This window comes from Neopelma chrysocephalum, unplaced genomic scaffold (assembly GCF_003984885.1).
Source record: "Neopelma chrysocephalum unplaced genomic scaffold, ASM398488v2 Primary Assembly neopelma1_96446, whole genome shotgun sequence".
NCBI classification, from domain to species: domain Eukaryota; kingdom Metazoa; phylum Chordata; class Aves; order Passeriformes; family Pipridae; genus Neopelma; species Neopelma chrysocephalum.
Genome location: NW_020925093.1, coordinates 172468 through 197277, shown reverse-complemented (window position 1 = coordinate 197277; position 24810 = coordinate 172468). Strand labels below are relative to the sequence as shown.

General features: G+C 44.7%; 1 protein-coding gene across 4 annotated transcripts; it reads left to right on the top strand.

The window, feature by feature from the left end:
• The first annotated feature begins 1148 nt into the window (after positions 1 to 1148).
• Positions 1149 to 15142, top strand: ISL1 (ISL LIM homeobox 1). 4 transcript variants are annotated; one of them, XM_027708650.1, is made up of 7 exons: positions 1149 to 1357; positions 2351 to 2459; positions 3358 to 3547; positions 6470 to 6729; positions 8657 to 8943; positions 10343 to 10510; positions 12694 to 15142. In XM_027708650.1, the coding sequence occupies exons 2-7, from the start codon at positions 2432 to 2434 to the stop codon at positions 12808 to 12810; spliced, it is 1050 nt and encodes a 349-aa protein (XP_027564451.1). In that variant the 5' UTR covers positions 1149 to 1357; positions 2351 to 2431; the 3' UTR covers positions 12811 to 15142. The 4 variants fall into 4 exon arrangements, with proteins under 4 accessions (XP_027564451.1, XP_027564453.1, XP_027564450.1 ...); XM_027708652.1 differs by lacking the exon at positions 1149 to 1357 and adding an exon at positions 2155 to 2238 and having other exon boundaries at positions 8660 to 8943; XM_027708649.1 differs by lacking the exon at positions 1149 to 1357 and adding an exon at positions 2155 to 2238.
• The last annotated feature ends 9668 nt before the right edge of the window (positions 15143 to 24810 follow it).

The window sequence follows — 24810 nt, the reverse complement described above, 5'->3', positions numbered from 1 at the left end:
CGCCGGAGCGGGGGGGGCTGCGGGGGCACGGGCAGACACGGGGCGCGTCACTGACCTCTGGCCCGGCCCGACCCGGCCCGGACGACACCGCAGCCCGCCAGTTTGAGTGAAAGTGGCCATTTATTAGCGATTTGCCCCAAACACGTGCCAGGCTGACCGAAGCCGCCACGCTTGGCAGTCATTCGTCATAACTGTTTTTGGTTTACTCGGTTAACACAGAGAATTATAGCTGTTATTCTTATGCCTAATTACCTAGGTATACATAATTATACGTATGCCTAGTTTTATATATATATATATATATATATATGTATATACACACACACATGTACACTCCTCCCGAATACATATATGTATATCGCCAGTTTCTTGGGTGTGGAAGTGATCACCTATCAGAGTTGCATTTCCCACCGTTTATTTAAACGTTGAATATGTAAATTTACTGTCTGCGTGTGTTTACAACCCTGTCTTTACCTCCCGAAACTATCTTGAGATCATTTCAAGGCAGTTTAGTTATCTCCACAAGTGGCAACGTTGAATCCCACTTCTTGTTTGAAATAAACCTGGAGGGTGTGTTTGTCCCCTCAGCTTCAGAAAGGAAAATATCTTGCAAAGTTAGGAATCCGAGAAGGTCCGTTGTTTAGCAGCTGTCTCATCAGCAAATGCGAGTTTCAGAACTATGTCTTGGCTGTTTCATTTCAATCAGATTTCTCCTAGGTAAATTATTCTGCATGAATATGGCTTTGCCTCTCTTACACCCAAACTCAGGTGCCTTTTAAAAACATAGGACATTGAAAACAAATATATTTTCCTGACGCATAGTGATTGGAGGGCACTTCTACACTACGTTGTTGAGGGCGGTGTAACAGTCCATATGGAACAGAAAACAAAAATGGGATCTAAACAAACTCAAAGGGAACGTTTAAATCGTGGGGTGGAGAGGGTGGGTGTCAGAAGGGCATGGGGCGGACACGCTCGGGAACGGGTACAGTTCTGCACACAGGCTAAAGGACAGGCACCGAGTAGCCGAAGCGGAGCCTACCCTTTGAAAAACACACACAAAGAAATCAGTGCCCACGGGAAAGTTGCATTTTGCCTGGTTTGGGAAACTTTCAGGTAACTGCCCGCTGGAGTCCGAGGTGCGCCGTGCGCCCCTGAGCAGCCGCGGACGCGGACACCGCACCGCACCGCGCTTGACCGCGGCTCTCGGCAGAGGAATCCCCACATCGCCTCCAGGGAGCAGCGCCGCAGATCCTTTCTAACAGCAAGTCTGCGTCTTCTCCCCCCACCTTTTTTAATAAGAATTTTAAGGGATTCTCCTTGGGGAAAGGCAGAAGTTCTTGAGAGACAATTTCAGGTAAATATTTGTACCTCCTTCGATCTTGTATTTAACAGAAATACATGAAGATTTTATCCGCGGTTTTAAGAGAAAAGGAGGCTGGAGGGCAATCTCAAACCGTCCCATCTAGCGGCTGGGGCCATGCCCAGCCAGCCCACCCTGCCCTCCGTCAGGGAGCTCGGGGCAGTTCTGCCTGGCCAAGCCGGAGCGTGGAAAGATAAACGTTCCGAAAGGAAATAGTTGGGCTAATACCACAACTAAAAATAATATATGTACATATATGTGTGTGTATGTGTATATATGTATGTATATATATGTATATATGGAAATGGTACGGTATGGCAAACCCGGCAGGGGGAAGGGGTGAAGGAGCCCGAGAAGGGGCTCGGGGAAAGAGCAGAACGAAAGGGGTGACAGTGGAGATGGAGGAGAAGCGAACAAGAAGAAAAGTATAAAAGGAGGGAAACACAAATAAGGAACAGGGGGAAAAGTTGCCCGGGCGAACCCGAGCTGGGCCCGCGGCGCCGCCAGACGCCGAAACACGATAATGGAGGGGGGCCGCTGTGCCGCGCCGCCCGCCGCCAATGGGCGCGCGCGGGCGTGACGTCCCCGCGCGTGACGTCGGGCCAATGGCGAGAGGGCTGAGTTGGAGCAGAGAAGTTTGAGTAAGAGATAAGGGTGAGGCGAGTGCCCGTAGCCGCCAGCGCCCAGCTCGGCACCGCCGTGCCTCCGCAGCGCCACTGCACCGCACCGCACCGCGTCCGCACAGCGCCGCTACCGCACCGCCACCGCACCGCTACCGCTCCGCTCCGCGTGGCCGAAACCCGCCGCGCCCCCGGTGCCGCGCCCCGCACCGCGCGCCCCCTGCGCTCTCCGCAGCCCTGACAGTGTCTCCCCACGTCGGTGGTGTTTTGTGCCGGTTTTTTTCTTTTTTTTTTTCCCCCCCGATTTCGATTTTTTCTTTTTATTATTACTACTACTTTTTATTATTTTTTTATTTTTGTTTTTTAGCGACAGCTCTCAAACCTACTTTGGGGTCTTAAAACGAAACCGTACACCATTTCACTGTGGACATTACACCCTCTTTCAGATATGGGAGACATGGGAGACCCACCAAAAAGTAAGGCGGAATCTTTACCGTTGTTGGAATAAATGTGCTGTCTATTGTAACCGTCTCAGGCAGGCGAACTGCTAAATTGCTGAACTTCATTTGAATGGTAGAGAAGGTGCCTTTGTTGCCATGCCTGCATGCTTGCTCTGTTTTAACGTCGTAGCGTTATATGTTAACAGCCTGGGGTCCTGCTCTCTTTTAAAGTTTGTGGAGCAGACAAGATTTTAATGGGATCTCCAACCACGGAGCCTTAAGTTCTTCTTGTGATAAGACTGCGGTGAGGCTGACTATCTAGCACCTACTCGGTCTAGAGTAGTTAGCATTAAACTTACGAAAGAGAGCAAGTGACAACCGTAATGACGCTTGTTCTTGCTAGAAGCCTCGAGTCCCCTCTTCTGAGGGAGAAGGCTGAATGGGAAGTGCGCGCAGCCATGCTTCATCGTTTTCAGTCACAGCCTCTTAAAATATGAAATAATACACATAGCTGCTCTCTTCGTAAGGCAGGGCATTCAACCAAGCAAATAATAAAATAAAAAAAAAACAACACGGAAGTTTGGACTTTTGATTCCATGCAAGGCTTGTGAAATGAGGATCTTCACCCCAAAGACTCTTCACATTTGTGTTTTAACATATGTTCCGCCTCCTTTCTAAACGAGGCAAGGTTTTGATGGCACAGTTCAGTTATCATCCAAAAGTGCAGTACAAAAAACCCCCAAACCCAAGACCAACAAACCCATTAAAAAAGCAACCAAAAACCCTCACAAAATCCCCCAAAACAAACAAAAAAAGGCAAAACCCAAACAAGAACACTCCTAGAGTACGCTTTATAAGGGAATGGCATTAAAAGTGTGTTTATCTCTGTAGGAGAGTAAACGGTTAGCCAATCATGTATTTATTTTCATTTCAGAAAAACGTCTGATTTCCCTATGTGTTGGTTGCGGCAATCAAATTCACGATCAGTATATTCTGAGGGTTTCTCCGGATTTGGAATGGCATGCGGCGTGTTTGAAGTGTGCAGAGTGTAATCAGTATTTGGACGAGACCTGTACGTGCTTTGTTAGGGATGGCAAAACCTACTGTAAAAGAGATTATATCAGGTATGCCATTTATGTTAATTCTTCGGTGAGATTTTATTTTTATGGTGTTTAATTCTTCGGTGAGATTTTATTTTTATTTTTAACTTTATAAATGTGACAGACGCATTAAGAGGAAAAAATGTGAAGAAGAGGGTAAAAGACAACTCGTATATTTTTAAGTGGTTTCCCATAGATAGACCGGCAAGGAAAAAAGGTAGTCGTGAAGTTCTTTATTCCATAAATTCAAATGTAAATTTCTGTATAAACAAAACCAGGTTCGGGACTGTGTAGGATCTTTCTGTGGACTTTGTCAAGGCAACCTCTGATTCTAACGATATGGGAAATCATAGGTAATGGATATTTTTAACCATGTAGATATTATGAGCAACATAGAAGCGATTGCTTTCTAACACAACCTGAGAAAAGCATCTCTCTGTGTTTTTGCAAAGGCATAATGGCATTCATAAGAAAGGCTCTTCAATCATGTATGCCGCAAAAATAAATACACGGGTGAAAAAAATCTTAAACCAGGCCTGTCTAAAACAGAAAGCAAAAGAAAAACAGAAACAAACCCCAAATTTCCTTCATATTGTAGGTTCCCTTTATGGCGATGTTAAAACCTAGATTGAAATGTTTCTTAGCTAAAATAACTGACATTTAATCTTTTAAAATATTAACTCCTTTGGTGATATCTGACTGCCTTTGCTTTCTTATCTTATCTGTACTGATGAATTAGACAGACCAGATCAAATTGCCCATCATCTGTTCGTGAACAATTGGGTATATTTAGATAATGGAACTGCTTCCTTCCTCACATTAAAATCTGGTAACTGATAAAATGTGAACGTTGCCAATCCTGACACTATAGAGAAACCAAAGCAGGAATTTTGAGTGTGTTTATTATTTGTGCTCCTGGCTCATGCTGATCCATTTCAGTGTCACCTACCGAGTTTGCCAAATCAGAAGTTTGCGTGACACTGTGGTATGAAAAGTATTTTTTTTTACAGAAAGTTTTGGAAGCAAGTCTCCGAGACACCACAAATATCGTCTGATTTCTGTGTAATTCTGAACTGAAATAAACCCCTTGACTCTTTCCTGCTCCAGTGCACAATTTATAAACAGACCATTCCTTCGAGCTATTGTGAGATTATTCTCCAAGTTCTACAATGATGAAAACCAGAGTTTTTAAGTTTTATTTATTTATTTATTTATTTATTTATTCTTCACTTTTAAACGAACTTTGGAGCCATTCTTTTAAGTGTTGTCCTTTCACTGATTTCAAATGAAAACGTTTGGACTGAATTGTGTTCACTTACCTCCTGATAAAACTCAGCGGCAGAAATTTAAGCAGGAAAAAAAAATGCTGCTCTATTAAGTTAATATGGAATACATTTAATTGGCTACAATTTAAAAAGGAAGATGTATGTTACATGCAAGATGACTTTGAATCAGACCGTGAGCCAATCTATAGTTGTCAATCCTGTGGGCAACTATTGCAACTTTTGTACATATGAACGCACATGCTTTACGATCACTCTGTTCTTTTGCTGTCTAGCAGTTTGTTTGGGGTTTTTCTTCTCAAAACTGTATAATTTGGATATATGTAGCTCTGAATATAGGACTAGGACATCTTTATAGCCGTAGCAGCTAAAGAAGTATTTCAATAACATCTGTACCCACATGCATGTTTCACAGACTGTATCTCTAAGGAAGTACACTGGTGAGGAAATGAATGGGAATAAATATTAGCCTAGTTTTAGGAGCAGTTTTCCCAGTTCTATGTATTGTGAGCATGCATATGTGCGTATATCCGTACATTTGCAGAAAGATGTTAATTTTACATCGTACCAAGAAGGCTTCTGGCTAAAGAGCACTCGTTGGGAGCCAAAAGACTACAGTGCTAGACACCTAAATTGGAGGATTTTCTCGTGTTTATCTACTGATGGGTGAACTGCCCCGCTTTCCTCCACGGGAGACAAGGAGCCCGCCATCCACTCCAGAAACGTATTATTTGTCTTGTGGGGCTGTCAGCAAGAAGTTGCCCTCTCATTCCTGCGGGAAAGCTTGAGCCCCGGCTCAAGGTGGGAGCGTCAGGAAGAGGGAAAACAGGGCAGGGAGGCTGAGGAAGGGACAGGCTGCAAAGCCAGAGCACCCAAAGTGCCTTTTAGTTGGGGAGAGAAGTTACACTACTATATATGTGAGCCTGAGGAGACATGTGTGTATGCTTATATTGTTGTATAAAATTAACTTGGTGAGAGAGGACGAGGGGAAGAGGCCGTGCGCTGGTCGTCTCCCCTGCCACGCCCCAGAGGCTAAGCTATCGGCAGTCCAAGCACACATCAAGCGGTACAAGTCCTGAGTGGGTTCCGCGCAAAAAATACGGCAGTTTGGTGAGGCTGGAAGGTTGGTTTGTGGGGAGTGCATGGCAGCTTTGGCAGCGTCGCCTTTCCGTGGTGTGCCCGGATAGTCCAGTTCAGTCCCAGGCCAGTTTAGATCAGGTGAGGAGGTAGGGAGAGGACAGAAACGGTCCCACTCCCGCTTCAGCCCGGGCGCTGGGGCAGCAGGGAGAGGTCGGATCTCCTCGGAAAGCAAAGGGGTCCTTGTTTTTTCCTTCTCATACCTTTGCCTCACCACTCTTCTCTTCCACTGTTGCGTTCGGGCCCCCTCCACCTTTTACGGCATGGGGATCAGCACACGGACAGCAAACGAATCCGGCTTATTCCTTTCCTCTTCTGGTTTCTGTATTTTTCGTGCTTATTAAAGAAGTGGATTGCGTGTGGCGCGTCTACGCGGGGCCAGGGGCTGCCCACGAGCGGGAGTGAAAACCTCTTTCTTTTTTCCTTTCCTTTCTCCCTCCCGCCCCTTCCCTACCCTCCCCTTCCCCCTCCCGTGCTCTCCCTCCTTCCCTTCCTTCTCTTTCTTTCTGGGCTGGGCCCTGCTCAGGTTATACGGCATCAAGTGCGCCAAATGCAGCATCGGCTTCAGCAAGAATGACTTCGTGATGCGCGCCCGCGCCAAGGTGTACCACATCGAATGTTTCCGCTGCGTGGCCTGCAGCCGCCAGCTCATCCCTGGCGATGAATTCGCGCTGCGGGAGGACGGCCTCTTCTGCCGGGCGGACCACGACGTGGTGGAGCGGGCCAGCCTGGGCGGCGGGGACCCCCTCAGCCCCCTGCACCCCGCCCGGCCGCTGCAGATGGCAGGTACCGCCCGCGCCCAGCGCCGCGGGAGCCCGCGGGGTTTGGCGACGCCCGGCCCCGCGCAGGGCGGCGGAGAGAGCTCCACGCTCCCACAGGGTCCCGCACCTCTTCGGAGAGGCGCCGGCGGCGGTGTCTGCCCCACGCCCTGGCCTGCCGCGGGTCCTGCTGCGGCGAGAAACGCCCGCGTTCGCGGGACACCTGCGGAGGGGCCGCACCCCAGCTCCTCCTGCCCCCCGCGCGCACCGCGTGCGGGAGTCCTCCGTCACACCCTCTCGAACCCTCAGCATGAGTCTGAGCCGGAGAGGGACGAGCCGCTGCGGCGAGCAGGTCTGCGGCAAAGCGCCGGCCGATCCCTCGGCCGCCTCAGGAGCGTGTGCAGAAGCTGTTCTAACGCTGGAGGAAGTGGGGTTCTAAAGAGATAGACTTTATAAGTACAGGCGAGCGCTTAGGCTGTAATTTAAAACTGTCAGCAAGCTAATATTCGGTAATTACCTTTTAAAGTGACTCTGCCTTCTTGAAACGTTTCTCGTGATTTGATGAGAATTTCATCTCAAAACTCAGCCTAGTAACTTCAGAGTCGCCCCACCTTACAACTTCATTCACACTTGTAGTTCCCGACGTGGCACGTCACCTACTCAGAGACTCTTAGCTTTAGGAAGGGACATGTCTCTGAGGCAAACCAGGCTGGACAATACAAGGTTGGCCGGCATAATTGCTGTGCATGTAACTGTATCTCGGAAGGTTATTTGCAAAGTTTAGCTATGCTAAAACAGGCTCGTTTCCCTCTTCTGAGCTGCTTTCAGGTGACTTATCTTTATATAGGGAGAAATAACCCTGTACCTTATCAGGGCACAATTCTAGAGAGATTGTGCTCCCTATAGCGTGTTTGTGCATGTCTCCAAAAGGCTTATTGTGTCAGCAGGTATAATACTGATATGATATGATTGGAAGCCTTCGTCATGTCTTCACCGCATCTGCTGATGTACTGTTATACTCAGAGAAATCAGAACCCGACTGTACAAAAGCAAGCACCTCAGAATGTTAGCTAAACAGTTTTAGGGGGGGAAAATAGCAGTGTTTTTATTTTTCCCTTGACTGGCTGAATTTACACCTACATAGCTACAATTACACAACGCACAGAAGAATGGCAGAATTACAGGAACACTTTTAGCTCTTGATGTGATGCTACCCGTAGGTTTGCATTTCTTGGCTGTTTCCACGAGTTGCTGGGCTTGCTCTCCTTTATAAAGAATCAGACAAACTTTTTAAAAAAAATTATTCTTCTTAAGTCTAAACAAATTCACCTAGCACCTCCACTTTCTAAGATAGACGCCATCCTCCGTGCTTTGGTACATAGGGCTCTCACAGGCTTCTCCTCCATGGCCTTGGTGCAGAGGATTTCGCTTGTTTTGCTTTGATTTGGAAGCATCAAACCACAGGGAGCTATTGCATATTATGGTGGCTTCTGGCTAAACTGAGCTAGATTCACTATACAAGAAGCAGACCCGAATTATGATTAATTTAAGAAGTATTCGTTCATTAATTTTTGGGCCAAAAATCTGGATTGGTGATTTGTCAGGAGATAAACACACAAAACCCTCCCGCTCCTTTCTTAGCACACCTTCGCAAACTCATCCTTTCCTGTCGTCTCATACAGGTTCAAGCTTCTGTCATTAAGGGTTTTAGGGGGGTGGTTTGTTTTTGCGAATTAATTATCTGAGGATTCAGAAATGTCAGTCACTCCACCAGCGCATAAAGCAGAGGAGTCTGCAGCAGCTCCGATAGATCTGAGTGTTTGAATGGCCTTCGAAAGAGGGTTCATCACCCGCCCCCCCGGCCCCCTCCCCCTGTCCCACCAGCTTAGATTCATAGTCTCCGCAGACTCCCCGCTCCCTACTCATGGGGATCCTGTTCCTCCCTTCCCCTACAGCAGAACCTATCTCTGCCAGACAGCCAGCTCTGCGGCCCCACGTCCACAAGCAGCCCGAGAAGACCACTCGAGTCCGGACTGTCCTTAATGAAAAACAGCTTCACACCTTGAGGACCTGCTACGCTGCCAACCCCAGGCCTGACGCCCTCATGAAAGAGCAACTGGTAGAAATGACTGGCCTCAGCCCGAGGGTCATCAGGGTTTGGTTTCAAAACAAGCGATGCAAGGATAAAAAAAGGAGCATTATGATGAAGCAACTTCAGCAGCAGCAACCCAATGACAAAACTGTAAGTGGCTTCAGCCTCTATCCATGTTCTGCCTTAATTGCCAAGGCGAAATGCCTGGGATACGTCCGGTCCGGACAGCCTCAGGGCTCAGTTTGATGCTTTTGATTTTTTCCGAGCTCCCTTAAAACAAAGAAAACGATACCGCTTAGCTATTACCCTGTTTCTGTTGTCAGTGCAATCGAAACAGACCACAGCAAGGAGCAGATACAGGCTGCTCACGCAAACCCATATCTTTTGTGGGGCTAAAAGATACGCAGTGGTTTAGACTAACTTCTCTGCAGCATGAATTGTGTCCTGCAGAGCTCATGGGATATAGTAAGCCCAGCTTTGTGTAATACTGATACGGCAAAAGCAAAGGACTCCTTAAGGGGAAAATAACGCTTTCGCCCTCTTCCCTCGTTTTAAACACAAGTAAATCCAGCAGGAGGGGAAAAAAAAAAGTTAAAAAAGAAGACGGATAAAAGGCAATTTAGATGTGTTTTTCTTAGCACTTTATATACTACAGGATATATAGGTGTGTGTCAGTGCACTTACTGTAGAAAAAGATAAATGCAATGCAAATTTTTCAGAATTACCATACTGTTTACAGGTTAACTTTTAGATAGTTTTATATATTTTGAGTTCTTGCCTGAGGACATACGCGTATGTGATGCAAACAAGCAGAAAACAGAACAAATTGTCTCCATTTTAAGCCAATCTTTTTCTTTCTGTTGTCGCTGGTCCACTTGAAGAAGAGTCTGTTACTCTCCCTGTGTATATTGACTGACCTGAGAATGACTATTAATCCATAAGGCTGCCTAGTTAAGTGGAATTTAAGGAGTTTCATTTTACCCTGTTGGAATGCAATAAAACACGGTGTTATTAACTCGCCTGAACAATCTATTCGTCGAGGCTTGGAGTTATGTGCCTGCACCGTAGGGCATACTGGGAGAGCTGTTTTGGTTTGTTTGTTTGTTTGTCTGTTTGTTTTAAGAGCGCGGTAATGACGTACCCCAGTGGATGTCGTGCGGTGGATATAAGATCTAGTTAAGGTCATGCAGAAAGAAACCAGCCTGGATGCGACATAGGAAGGGAGCATAATTAACCGTTTCTTGTTCTGAAACGTGCATCGGCAGTCGAGATACAGAATGCTCATGTTTAAGAAAGCTTGGGACGGAGGGAGTATGCCTTTAAGACGAATAGGAGGATTAAAGGGAAAGAAAGTAAACTTCCACCGTGATAAATGCAGCGGGTAGAAACAGGCTGACCTAGAGTAGAATACAGTAAGACATTCACAGCAGATTAACAAAGCAAATACAAGAGACCGTATAGATAAGATAGAAAACAGTTTATTGACTCAGCACTTATATACAATGAAGTTAATCAAGCTCATTAACATCTTTTGCTGGGCTGTTTACAGAATATCCAAGGGATGACAGGAACTCCTATGGTGGCTGCTAGTCCGGAGAGACATGACGGTGGTTTGCAGGCGAACCCCGTGGAGGTGCAGAGTTACCAGCCGCCCTGGAAAGTACTGAGTGACTTCGCGTTGCAGAGTGACATAGACCAACCTGCTTTTCAGCAACTAGTAAGTGTCGGTTCCCAGCCGGAGCAGGCCAGCCGGTATCGGGGCAGAGCAATCAGGGGATTCATTAAAAGTGTTCGATGCTCTCAGTGAGACGAGCAATCCACACAAGCTGGGTTTTCCCGAAATTACAAGGTGGACATGATAGCACCTGTAAACACGGAGAATTGAGTTGATATCATAGGGGTTGATGCAAAATCTACCTTAGTGTGCAGCAGAGCTCTTGCCGAGTTGACTGCGAGTTTGGATAAGGCCTGAGCCAGGTCTAACTCAGCTTTCACACTCCTGAAAACTGAAAGCACCTCATCCAGAGAACTAAAACATTCTTCACATGTCATTTAATTGCACTTACATTTGTGAAAGCAGTTTATAAAATTTGCCCCTCCCCACTTTGGGCCAATTTTGCCTTTATGCCATAGGCTGAATTTTAAATACATGATTGCAATGTCAGCCCGTGCCCTTGTCTGGTCACACAAATATCAATCACTTAATTAAAATTTTGAAGTCCTTTTTTTAAGCATGTATCTCTAGATATAACTTCATAGATCACAGACAAATATACATATTTTAAATGTTGTCCTTTGAAAAGGAAATTGCTAGTGTGTATTCAGGTGAAAAATTCAAGCAATATAATAAACTACCTTAAGCCGAAAGAAAACAGACCTTTTAGAATAAATTCTGTTCTTAACTCCCTTCCTTATGCCTACGTCACTTGGCAGCTCATGTGGGACCATATCAGCTACAATACTTAGGCCCAACCAAATGAATTAAGGACAGAAGTTCAACCTTAACTCAGTTTCCTGGCCTAAGTGTGTTAAAACCAGATCTTTAAAATAATAAGGTACGTTGTGTATGGTATTTCAATAATTCAAAATAGTAGTTATGAAAAAATAATTTTATGATCTCTTGGACATTTTTTTCTTACATGAAATGATGCAAAAAAAAGGTTTGTAGCTGAATCTAGCATTGTGTTCAAATCTTTTTGGTTTAGTATCATGCTCTCTTGCAGAATCACTTTTCTTTTGCCCAACAGCGGTCTGCAGTTTGTTTCCCTTGCTGGCACACTGTGCTGGCTTGGGGAAATATAGCATAGCAGCAGGGCTATTTGCATCCTCTTACATCTAGAGCAAACCTTGTTTTTCCTGTTTTAATCAAGCCATCCATCAGACAGGAGGAAAAATTATCTCCTTCTCTTGCCTTACTTTCCTGTGCCTTAACAGAATATGAGACTTTAGAAGTCTTTGATGCAGTGAGTTTTTGTATGGAATAGTTCAAAAAAAGAGAAAAAAAAAGCAGAAGAGAAGATGGGTAATCCAAATACACATACACTTGAAGGTAGATCATTAGATTGACAGATTATTATTAATATACATTCGACATAACTTGTGATACTGAAAAGAGTTAAAATAAAGAATAGTGGATGAAAGAGTTCATCCACTGTTCAACCTACGTCTCTAATCTGGAAAGGCCCTTAATCACAGGATTGGCCAGCTAAATAGGTGCCAAAGAAATGCTTTTGGATTAGCAAAGCTCCACCCTTCAAATCATGCCTTTTCTGGACGCTCCTCCTAAACTAACGGGAGCAGCGGGGCACATTAGGATGAAATAGTGTGACCTTTTTTATCAAACTGACACTCATTAAGAAGAGATAGCACACCCGCCTCCAATCACGAATGAAAGAGGATGGCTGGTTTCAAATGCCTTCTGCTCCCGGATGCTCCTTCCAGGTTTATTTTGGTATGTGCACAAAAGGGGAAAAAGGTAACCTTTCAGTTTCGTGTCAGGAAAACACATGCACTCCTAAATAATTGACTAGAACATCCTGTTGGGATTGCCACTCTTGCAAGACAGGGAAGAAGACCTCATTAATAAGTTTGTTTATTTGCTTGATTTTTCAGTCTTCTTTTTTCCTTTTTTTTTTTTAATCTGCTTTTTCTCAGTGATTTGGCCAAAGGCCTGAAAAGGGTTCCTGTGAAGTCAATGGGGAAGCTAAACAGAGCAACCAGCAGTGACACAGCCTCCTGTGGAGATGTATTGGGCCATTCAGCTGCATGCCTTGTGTATTTATTTTTGTGTTCTTCTTTGCCTTTGCCTGCTACTTTTCTTTGATTTTTACAGTTGTAGCAAAACTTCTTTTTCTTATTTTTCTTCTTTTTTCCTTTTTTTTTTCTTTTTTTTTTTGGCAGGTTAATTTTTCGGAAGGAGGACCCGGTTCCAATTCTACTGGAAGTGAAGTAGCATCAATGTCCTCTCAGCTGCCAGATACACCCAACAGCATGGTAGCCAGTCCTATTGAGGCATGAGGAACACTCATTCAGATTTCTGTTGTTGTTGTTTCTGCCCTTATCCTCATCCCGTTGGAGAGAGTGGGAAAGTGAACGTGTTGTGACTCCGAAATTTAGGGAGAAAGAATATTTAACAACCCTGTAAGAAACCTAGCAAGGAACTGTTCCATGAGATGAACGGAGTCATGTTTGAAAAGACCAAGTAATATGGTAGCAACACTGTGAAGACAATCATGGGATCTCACTAGAAAAAAATACTAAAAAGAACCACAAACCCTGTGCTTTTCAATTATCAGAGGAGGATCAAAAAGACATTTTCCAAATGTAAAGGATTTGTACTTGTGGATCTCAAAAAAAAAATCTTTTCATTTGACTGCACATCTTAGGGAGAAACCAAGGTAGAGGGACTTTCTATCTGGTCCCTCCCAATCCGAATGGTGCTGTTTCAATACTGGGGATAGCCTTGCCAAAAGAAGCTCCAGTAGGTTTTCCATCATCAGGAAAGAGACGATTCAGCCCTGCATTGTTGAAAGATTTCTTGCAGGAAGGTGGAGCTGCATTGGTTTGCAATGTTGTTTTTAGTTGACTCTTAACAAGGGGTTGTTTCCTGGGTCTCTTCTAGCATGTCTGTAGCGGGGTTTTGGTTTTGTTTGGTTGAGATCCACCCCCTATTAAGTCTTAGATGATTAAAAATAAATTTTCGATTTCCTCTTTGAAACCAATTTATAAAAACATTGCAACAAGGTATACCTCTATTTTGCCACAAAGCGTCTCGGGATTGTGTTTGAAATGTGTCTGCCCAAGAACCTTCCCCTCCCCCAAAGATGTGTATAGTCATTGGTTATAAGGATTGTTTTACTCTCTCTTTCTCTCTCACTCTCTAGAAAAAAACAAGAAAAAAGTAAAAAAAAAAAAGGTAAAAAAAAAAAGGAAAAGCAAAAAGAAAAAAATCACTCTTTTTGTTTGCTCTTGCATTGCAAAATTATAAAGTAATTTATTATTTATTATCGGAAGACTTGCCACTTTTCATGTCATTTGACTATTTTTTGTTTGCTCAAGTAAAAAAAAAAAAAAAGAAAAAAAAGAAAAGGTTGTACCGTGGTCTTTGAATTATATGTCTAATTCTATGTGGGTTTTGTCCTTTTTCTTTCCTTAAATATGATGTGAAATAAAAGCGCCATATGTAGAATTATTATATCTTCAGGACTATTTCACTAGATAAGCGTTTGAAATAGAGAAAATAATAATAATATTAACATTAAATAATGAACAAAGTTCCCTCTTTTAAATATTTACAGGTTAGCAGTTAAAATACCTGAAATAAAATATTGCATGCAAAGCAGGTCGTTAGTGAATAAAAGGAGTGTGATATTTTATTGCAAGTATTAACGACCAGCTTGTAAATTTCCGTTTCAACAACTGTATCAGGGCTAGTTGGATGCCTTAGCTTTCAATTGATAACCTTAGAAAGTCTCTTGTTCCTCCCCACCCCATCCTTTGCCCTTCAAAGTGATATTACTCTAGGCATGATCTGACATAACGTTAAAACATCTAAAGAACTGGGAGCTCAGGCTTTTTGCTGAGTTCTGCTATTTTTTAAAAAATAATAAAAAGAAAGTGCTGTATACCAAAGCCTCGTTGTTGAGATTGTTGAAGTGACCTGTGCTTTAAGTATAAGCTCCTGATAAAAAGGACGCTTTTTGCTTAACAAGTCAAGTATACCATTATTTATCAGTGTCTGCTGTCAAAACAAATAATGCTGCAGGAGGAATAATTGTGGGGATATTTCTGTCGGGGATATTGCTGTGAAATTGCACGAATATGTTCCTTATTTTCTGTCGACTTCCCTCTCTTCACTCCGTCTTTTCTTCTTTTTTTTAATTTGTGGGGCAGAGGGTGGTGAAAGCTCGAAACGTGGGCGATTTCTTGCGGAAAAGTTGAAAGAAGAAAAAAATGGGAAAGGGTTGTTTTTGCTCTAATCCAAGTGCTCCCTAGTGCTCCTGGGCAGCACAAGACAAAAGTTCGCTTCAAAACATGCTTAAGGACTGGAATATACAGAGATTTTTTGTCTGACAAAGACAAGTTGGTTTGCATGTCGGTTACTCCAAACCCCAATGTTTTCTTAACATAACCTTCTTTTTCCTCCATCCTCACCATCTCAGCCCACCCTGAGCAAGCTCAACTATAGACAAACCATTTCGACAGTACAGAGAACATTAAAAAACGTTTAAAATCTAATACAAGGATTTCAATCATCCTGATTAGAAACTGGATTCATTTTGTATGCTCAAGTGTAATACATTTTTGAGTACTTGATAAATATTTAAATAAATATGAAATCTACCTTAAACTGTGTGACCAGTAACCCTTGTGTTTTCATGCAGGATCAGAGGATTGGTACGGCGCTTCGGGGGGCGGGAGGGAGAAGGGGTATTATTTCTGCCCCATAGTCTGACGTGTAAGTTGTTGGAGTCGCTCTTAATTGGGTGAGTTTGGAGACGCAGTCTCCGACTCGGGAGGGTCTGTAACTGGCGCTGGGAACGTGTAAGGGCAGGGCAACCCAGGAGCCTTTGCCTTCGCCTCTTACCGCCGGGAGGCTTAACGCGTAGGTGGGAAGAGCGGCGGCTCCACGGGGTTGCGGGGGGGCAGGGACCCCGAGAGAGAGCAACCTACGCGCCGGGGCGCTGCTGAGAGCCGCTTCCCGGCCCCGGGGGGGACCTTGAGGCCACTGAATGTTTGTCGTCTCCGAGGGTCGCGCAGGGAGGGAAAGGCGACTTTTGGCGGTCGGTCCTGGCGGGGGGAAAGACCCCCAGCCCCGGGCCGCGCGGTCCCGACGCACCCTGTGGGCGGCTGGGGCAGTCGCCGAGATAAGCCGCGCAGGGCTGACGTTCTGGCTGCCAGCGCAGCGTCTTGCCCCTTGGAACACACAGGGCAGCAGGGTGTCTATGGCGTCGGAGAGCTGTCGCGGTTCTGCAGCGGACTGCGGGCGGGAACCCTACTGGGCATGTTCCTGAACCCATATCTGCCGCCAGGTTCCTGTCTGCAGCCCTGCGGGGGCTTGAGCCCCCCAACCCTGTCCAAGGGGAGGGAGTAGGCGGGTGACGTCTGCGGCAGCCGCTCGGTGGTCTCCGCGTCCCCCAGGCAGCGCAGACCGGAGATCACCCCGGAGCCTCCACCCTCGAAACTGCGGTTAAACAAAATTCGCCTTATTTTAAGATTATTTCTTTTATGGCCTTTAGTTCCCTTTTCCATGACATATAACGCACCGCAAACCTTCGAGTGTGTTCTGCCGTGGAGCAAATAAAGAGAAACTGTCGAGCAGACTCTCCCAGTGCCTTCAGGAAAACCTTGGGCAGCAGGATTTATGTAAGCGAGAGAAAAGCTCCTCTTCATAAATGCATGTCCTTATGGCGCTCTGTCAGGTTCCTGCTCTGAGTTCTCCTTTCAATAAGGACGAGGGTGGCGATTAGCAGTCCCAGGTCCGTCGGTTTTCTTCTTGCTGCAGCTACTTTTAATAATGTCAGATAAGGCCTATTAAAGCCTGCGGTAATTTCTCTGAAGATTCTGTTCGCACACACTAAGACCAGTATTCAGACTCTTCTCATTTCAATATTTGTACCAGTTTAATTAGCTCTCAGCATCCCCAGCCAACGTGGCAATGAGACGCAAAGCCGGGTACGTGAATTCCAGAGTTGAGATCAGTTAAACATCTCAATAGTAAGTGTTTGCCTTTATATAAATATGTATGCATACATCTCTTAACAAAACCACGTTGAGTCACCCAAGAATGGATATCAGGGAAACAATCAGGGTCCCTCCGGCAGTGCTGGTCCTCAGGGCGCCCCAGCCGCAGCGCAGCTCCTGGGAGGGAGCCGCGGTGCCGAGTGGATTTCACGACCCCGTCTGCACGCCCGAAACGCCGGCAGCATTTTACGGTGAGAGATGCCGCTGCTGGGCGCTTTGCGTGCTTCAGCGGAGCTGTAAGTAGTTAATAAAGGGGCTGGAAAGAGATCCTGTTTACTGATTGTTCCTGATTGTTGTTTTCTTGATAACAGTGCAAGCCACTGAATGACTGTTTGAGCTCAGGCGCCACAAACATAAACAGCTCCCAATGTGCCGGCCCTGCTGGAGGATCACTCCTCACCTCCTGGGGCTTGTGAAGTGCAGGCAGAGAAGGCAGTTCCCAAGAGAGACAGACTCCGGGGGAGGGGGGGGGGCGGTGAGCGGAGGAGGGTCGCCTGTATAGCCGACCTTTCCATATTGCACGGTATCTGCCCTCTAATGAGTGCCTTGACAGGGGCAAGGCGCGTAAAATCAATAGGTGCCTTTCTCCGAGCCTTCTGCGCGTGCCGGAGCTCTGAGCGCCGCTCTGCGCAGCATCCCAGCCGAAAGATGCTGCTTTTACATCACGCTGTTGTTTCGTTTGAATTTCCCTTAAATTTTCCCGCAGTGGCTAAGAGACACTAAAGAAGTGCTTGTTCGAAGCCGGGGAGGGAGAGTGATGGAGGCAAGGGAGGGCACGCAGCCTCGCCGCGTCAGACCCGCGCCCCGGGCCCGGTGTTCCGGGATTGGCGGCACCGGGACAATGATCCCGCCGAGCAGCCTGACCAGGCTCCGCCGCGGCTGCCGCTGGAGGAACCACCTGCAGCTCCCACTCTCTTCTGGGGTGTGTAGCGCGGGGAAAGAAGGAAGGAGGGAGGTTGCAAAACAGGATATTTGCTGGAGTGTCTCTTTGCCTTTTTTTTTTTTTTTAAATTTTCTCCTGGCAGACAAAAAAGGGTGAAGTGTGATTGAGGGGAAGAAAGAGAGGGCGGAAAGTTTTCCAGAAAGAAGTCACACGCACTAGAAGAGAGCTTGGTTTCTATCTCCGGGAAGACCTCGGGGGGCAATGGGAAGAGGAAAATAGGGTGTTACTGTGGCTTTTCTTTAGGAGGGCTGTTCAGGTCGGTAGATCGCCAAGGCTAATCCAAACAACCCGTTTGACTTGTGAGGTCCCGTGTCTAGACATAGCTGGTGACTCGGCGGCTCCTTATCTGGTTTTGGAATCAGCCAAAAGAGACTTTTCTTAATGTCCACAGCAGCACTAGGATCTGCCGGGGCCGGGGAGCCACCGCGCCTCGCAGACACGACAACAAATACACCCACCACCTGGAGGCTTTACAGCCCACTTTGTTGTTCCCGGGCGGCCGCGGCTGCAGCCTGGCCTCCCCCAGCCCCAGCCGCCGGGCAGGGATGACCAGCCCTCTGCTCAGTCGAACCTCCACCCCGCTGTTGCCACCGCAGCTGCTCCGGTCGCTTCCCGTCCACTGAAGTGCCATCTCGGCGGCAGGATGTGGCAGTGGGCACTTAAGCCCCGTTGGGGTCAGAACTGCTGGTTTCCCCACCCCCACCAGAACCCCTCCTCTCCGTGTGTATGTGTGTGTTTCTGCAAAATTTTTAGGGTTTTTTTTCCAGTTGAAGTTTTGCAGAGAATGGGGAAAAAATATCCAAACTCACTCGTGTTCACCAATATTAAGGAATGATCGAAGCAAATCAATTAAATTAGAGGAAGTCAGTTTAGGTACAAGATCTTTGGGAGTAGAAAATTGCCTTCTGTATTAGTCCCTTTATGCTGGATTTGTGAATATTGCAAGCTGTAAAGCTTGTTGGAGCTGGTTAGGATCAATAAAAGCATTTAAATCAAAAGTAAGAAGCATTTGAAAGTAGAGAGAAGGAGGCATATTTCGTTTATATGTCACTCATTCTATATGTTCATTTGGGGGTTTTTGAGCTTTCGAACTCTCCTGGAGCGTTGGGTGATTGAATGGTGGGTTTTCAGATTCCTGAACCGTGCTCATCCTCTGCCTTGCTGTTTCTCAGTTGAAATGCAAACCTCTTTGCCGCGAATCTGTTTAAGTCCTTTTAAAACTCTGTGTTGTTTCTCCGTGTGGTTGAGTTTAGGGCCATGATATCCCGTTTTGGAAGCTGATTGCTCTAACTATGATGCACTGATATGCTATTTGCAGTGGATGTTGTAATTGAGTCTGCTAATGTGGAATTATGAAATTTACCAGTGGGTAGGACTCTCTCTGTGCAGGTTAGAAGGCTTGTGAATAAGTGCTGTTTTCTAGATTTAATAGTTTCAAATTTCCTCCTGTACAGAGCAAATTATATTCCAAGACTTTTGGAATAATTTTCCATCAAGCACATTTAAACCATTTCAAACTCTCAGTAACTCAGGGAATTCAGGATCAAGAAAGCAACATTTCCTAGAAAAGGAATCTTAACCCTGATCCTGGTACTCCTCTTATTTTTTTTCTCATGGGTAAAATTTTGTGTTTATTTTTAACTGTCACAAATACAAGGTGTTGTTTGAAAAGTGTTAAACTTAGCAGGTATATAGAGATAATACTGACGTGTCACTGTGTATGATAAAGTAAAATATGGTGGGAATTAACTTGAAAAGTTTATGAAGGTTTTAACTACAGCCCATAAATTAACCTTTTTTTTACAAAGATACGATGATATATAAAAGATCTTACAATATATATGATACTTAAAAATACTCTAAAATTTGGAGGCCAAACATTTTTTCCCCCATTTGAAGACACAAACTGAAGTCTTAGACATCAAAGATCTTACTGTAAGTAATCTGAAAGTAGTTAATATTAGAGCACTCTAGTGAATCAGAAATTGCAGGAGCAAACTTTGCAAAAAAGTAAAAGATTTGCTGCTAACCTCTAGTGAGCAAGCCTGCATAGCTTTAAAGGCTCAAATTCAACTCTCACTGAAGCTAGGGACAAAAATCCTCTTGTCATGTGGGTAAAAAAAAATCAGTGTGTAAAATCTGTGTAGAAAAATCATATAAATTCAATGTATAAAATCAATGTTGTGATTTTGTAGGAAAAAGGTAATTTCCATCACTCTCATACTTTTTTCATATTCGACCTTAAATGACATAATTTACTATTATTAGAGAAAAAGAGCTCTTAAGATATTGGTGTATCAGTAAAAGCATCTTTCTTGGTGTGGGAATCAGAAAAAAGAGTCAATAACTCATCTGAATGTAGAGAATATTGTAAAATAAAACAATCACTCTCTGGCTCACTTATTGCTGCCTAAGGGAAATTTGATATGTATAAATCCTGGGGTTGGAGACTACATACAAATTACCTATATTATATTTTACTGGAGAGAACTCTTAGCAAAACGTAGCAGAATTAGTCCCACACCAGGTCTGAAGTTCTAATTTACGTATGTTTCACCTTTGTGATATGAAGTAAGGAAGATTTGCAGTATGATTCAAGTTGAGACTCATTCTGATCTGGGCAGCAGCCCAACTGGTTTTTGCAGAATGACCCCAAACTTCACACACAGCACAGTCAGTGAGATTTGAGGTGTTCTAAAGATGCAGGATTTTCTTCAGAGAAAATGAGCACTTGAAAAGCTAGAGCTTTTTTAGTTAATCAAGTGACCTTGTTCAGGGCTGGGCCTTTTCTGTCGGAAATCTGTGAGTAGTTTTGACGATTAAGTCAGGATGAACAGGATTGAGCATTTTGCTGCCAGAAACCTCAAACTGTTGTATCACTTTAAATAAATGTGTTTTAGTTGAGCATTAATTCCAGATCTTATTGGCTTACTGGTTAAACTGGGAAAACAACTAACTCGTAATGTCTATATAGGAGCAGTATGTTCAAGCCATAAGGCATTTTGTTCACTCCATTTTTTAAATGCTGGGTTTTGAAATCTCTGTTCTTGTTTTTAGTCTAACGTATTAATTTTCAAGGCATCTTTTCCTGTCATTTCAATAAGCACAGCTGTTTTATGCCCCGATCTTCATTTTTTTTCTGAGTAAAGCCCAAGTGGACTTCTAGAGTCATGTGTCTTCAATTCAGCTTAGCCCATCCCATTTCAAAGTCAGCGATCCCTGCCAATTATGTAGGAAAAAGGGAGAAGACATTTAGATTTTTTCAAGCACCACCACATATCATATTTCTTTGTGGTACCAATACTATTATGAGGTACTTCAGAACAGAAGATTTGGTCTTTAAAGTAGTCCTGGAAGTGAAATTTCACCGTTTGGTATCTTGGCTTCACAGTACATTGGCTCTCCAAAACTGATGACATTAGGGAAGTGTGTTTGCAGTTTTATTCTTTATGAGGGGCAGATACTACTTCTTACAACTGTCAAATCAAAATTATTCGTTTTCAGTTTCACATGTTTTCTGATGAATATTTTCTTTATAGGAAGACATTTCTTTGTGAAATCATTGGGTCATTCAAGCAGAGATTTATTAGAGGATGTATATGGCTGTTACACAGATATGTATTCCTTATTACAATGGACCATGCTCCTCAAAGGTCCTTAGAGTAATGCTGTAACCACTTTAGCCAATAATAGTAAATAAACCAACACAGTACTACAACTATACGGTAGTAACTGACTAATGTGGACTGAAAGCCTTGTGCCTTATAAATGCTAAATTAGCATATTTTTTTTTTTTCAACACTGCACTTATTCTTGTTTCTATGGTGAAATTGTTGCCAACTTTCACAGAAGAATTTGGTCTCTTCATTCAGTAAGTACCTCATAGTTAAGATGGGAATTAAGAATGAAATAGCATAACAAGTAGCAGCATTGCAATTAGCAATGCAGGTTTTATGTTGAAAGATCCGAGTGTCAATGGAAAAAACCCTGAAAACTGAAATCCCTCTTCTGCAAGATCAAATGTTTGGCTGAATATTATAGTCACTAAAGCAGGATGTTCAGTCTCTGGAGTTTCATTTGCCTTCAACTATTTAGCAAGATAACTTTATACCTTATATTTCAGAAAGTATTTTAGTTTTGATATACATTTTAATATACTGCTGGACAAAAGGCAGTAGTTAAAGCAGCTGTTGATCAAGGATTGAATGAAAAAGTTAATGATAATTAAGTATGGTGAGTTACCTGATGCAGTTATTAATCATGTCTGTTAGTCAGATGCTATTAGTCTGAGTTGCCCCTTAGTTAATGATTGTTTCATACTATTTTTTTAATATTATAAGATATTTTTTATTTTGAAATAAAAGTTAATTAAGTAAGGGGATGTATGAACTTTTGGGAGTGTAGAGTCTAATGGGAACAAATGATTCGTGGTTCCAGTTAGGTCAGTGAAACTGCCAGGAGCACTAAAGTGGTAAATGCAATTTTAAGGAAAATATGGAAGAGAAAAAGGGAGGATGGAGGTGGTTTATGTCTACCTGTGTCATGACAAAGAGTCTGTGACACCCTGCCCTCTGCTACTGAAGCCCTTGTTTCATGGCATAGTTCAGACTTGTGTGGGCTCTTAAAGGGGCTCACTGCTAGCAAGAGGCACCAGAGCTCCTCTGGGAAAGGGTCTTTGACAGAGACTGAGATGTTCTTGGTGGGGATGGTTAGACAGGTACTCTCTTCTGAGGAGGGATGCTGAAAAAAGTTGTGGCAAAGTGGTAGTTCCCAAAGCATAGAGCTGCCTTAAACTCACATCTGCGCAGAAAGAGGCACTAACTACACCGAGAACTGATCCTTCGATGATTGATAGAGATCAGGCACCCCTGATAAACTTCCTCATGCTTTTGTTACAGTGGAAGTGCAGTATTGGTAGTTGGTCTACATAGCCTGTAGGGGAGGCCTGGGCTGGTGTTTCCATCAATGCTTTTTCCCTCTCCATGAAAGCCCCTCCAGAACAGTTGCTGGGAGCCTGGGTTAGGGAGCTGAAACTTGCCTGTTCTCAAGAGTTTGGCTGCTGCCCTCACTTAATGCATTCCTGCTTGTCCTCCCTCTGTGCTTCTCAGGCCGTGACCTGGAAGTCTCCAGATGTGGGAGAGCCTGGCTCTGGCTGACTCCTTGCCCTAAGTTCCGACACTCCTTGGTCCTGCCTCTGGCACAGAGTATTCCTGCTCAGTGGTGCAGGCCCAGCTATGTGCAGGATGCTGTGGCTGGCTTAGGCGAAGTTTCACCTCAGCCTTCTCCATCTCCTCAGTCGGCCTGGGATCCGTGTATGTGCTTCATGACAGAATGTAGCCCTCTGTCCAAAAAGCTAGGATTTAGCACATTTACTCTCTGTGTAAAGATTGTGATGAGAAAGGGCCAGCATGCTTCTGCAAATGTCCCATCCAAACACGGGGCTTGTAAGGAGGGGCAGGCTGGAACTGTGAAGTGCCTCTGTACTGTGCTGCCTGGAGAGGAGCAGCTGCTCCACCCTCGCAGGTTGAGCTCTATCAGGGCAACAGCTCCTTTTGGACATCTGGCCAGGTAATGGAGTATGGGCTGCAGACCGGGATCTTGAGTTGTGACAAGTGGATGGGGAGAGCCAAGTCCTCTGGGTGGGATTTACAGAAGAACAGCTGCTATTTATTGAGCAGAGGGTTGTATCGCAGACGCTGACCTTCTTCAGGGCACGGGCCCCAGTGCTACTGAGAGTTATCCCTCTCCTCCCAGAATTTACAGCCAAGACCCTTTCTTAAGCACGAGCATTAATGTCCTTTACTATTTTATTATTATTATTATTTATTTTAATTTTTATATATTTAATTTTATTTTATTAATAATTTGAGGGATGGAAAGTATAATTTTCAGCTTCAGAAATGCCTGGAGTGGTAGGTCCCCCTACTCTAAAACTTACCAGTGGTTTCAGTGTTTACTTACGATGTGACAGACCTGGTTTCAGATTTCCTTCATGCCTGAGGAGATGCAGCCATGCATCCCTCCCCCAGCCAAGGCACTCCTGTATATGTGTAGGGCTGCTGTGTGTGTCTGGTGGGGTGTTTCCATCCTGTCCACTAACGCTTTTAGACAGCAGAGGCAAGACTGGAGAGAGGAAACAGAAGCTTGAGGGTTGAAACTTGTGTCATGGGAAACAAGTTTGAGTCCATTTGGTTGGGTTCAGTGAATGTGGAGGTCTTTTCCAATCTTAATGATTCTGTGTTTCTATAATTTGGAGGATGGGTCTTGCCTGAAGTGTGTGGCCTGCCAGAAATAGCCTAGGTTTGGGCATCTGTGCAGACAGAACTGTGGGTGTGTGAGAAACTCCAGCATAGAAAACTGACCCCCTGCAGAGGTCATATGTCTCTGGGAATGGCCATCAGCTGAACAAAGTTTTGACAATCCCAGTTTTAGCCCTGAGTGCTTAAATAGCATCCAAGGCTGATGCTGGATACCTCAGTCCCTCTTTGGCTGGCCACTGCTGTGGAGGGCGTTTGCAGTGCCAGAAGGGTCCAGAGCCTCCACAGGAGGAAAGATCTACACAACTTCCATCTTCCAGCAATGTCAGAGTGGTGTGTAGAGCTCCTGCAATGGAAAACGGAGACCCTGAATCTTTGCCTTGTTTCACTTAGTCTTTGCTGTCAAATGCTTTTCCCAGTGTGTGGGTGAGACTGGAAAATGACTGAGAGCTCTCTGGCCACAGCTCAGTCTTTATCAGGCTGAAGGCACTGCCACAGCTTGGAGGATGCTGCCAGCAGGTAGGGCAGAGCCATACCTGTCCTGTTTACTGGGGGTTCTGCTGGCTGCTGAGCTGGAAGCATTACTGGTATTTTGGCTGTAGCCAGGTGATCCCATCTCAGCAGGTGAAAGGGAGGTTCCCCACAACACTTCCCCCATCATTTTCTGCTAAGCTATTTGTTAATGGGTAGCAAAGATACCAGTCTGTGGTACAGCTCAAGAGTTCCACCTCTGCTCACTGAGCAATATGTCTCACTGGGAACAGGAGACCAGCATTCCCAGAGCTCCGCTAGCCACTGGTTTATCTCCAGGTTTAGTTTTAAAGTATAATTTTGACCTATGGAGTGTATATAGCCTGTGTATATGAGAATATGGGCATCTGTTTGCACAATCTGTCCACAGCTGAAACCTGCACTAGCTGGTGTTACATTGGAGTAGCCACAATATGAAAATGGGAAAGAACCACTTGCCAGCAAGTTTTCTTAAGTCTCTACTTCTGAGATTATTATCTGGTATTGCCTGTTGTCAATGTAGCCAGAATACACTGACCTGCAGTACATGACCAAGTTTTTTGG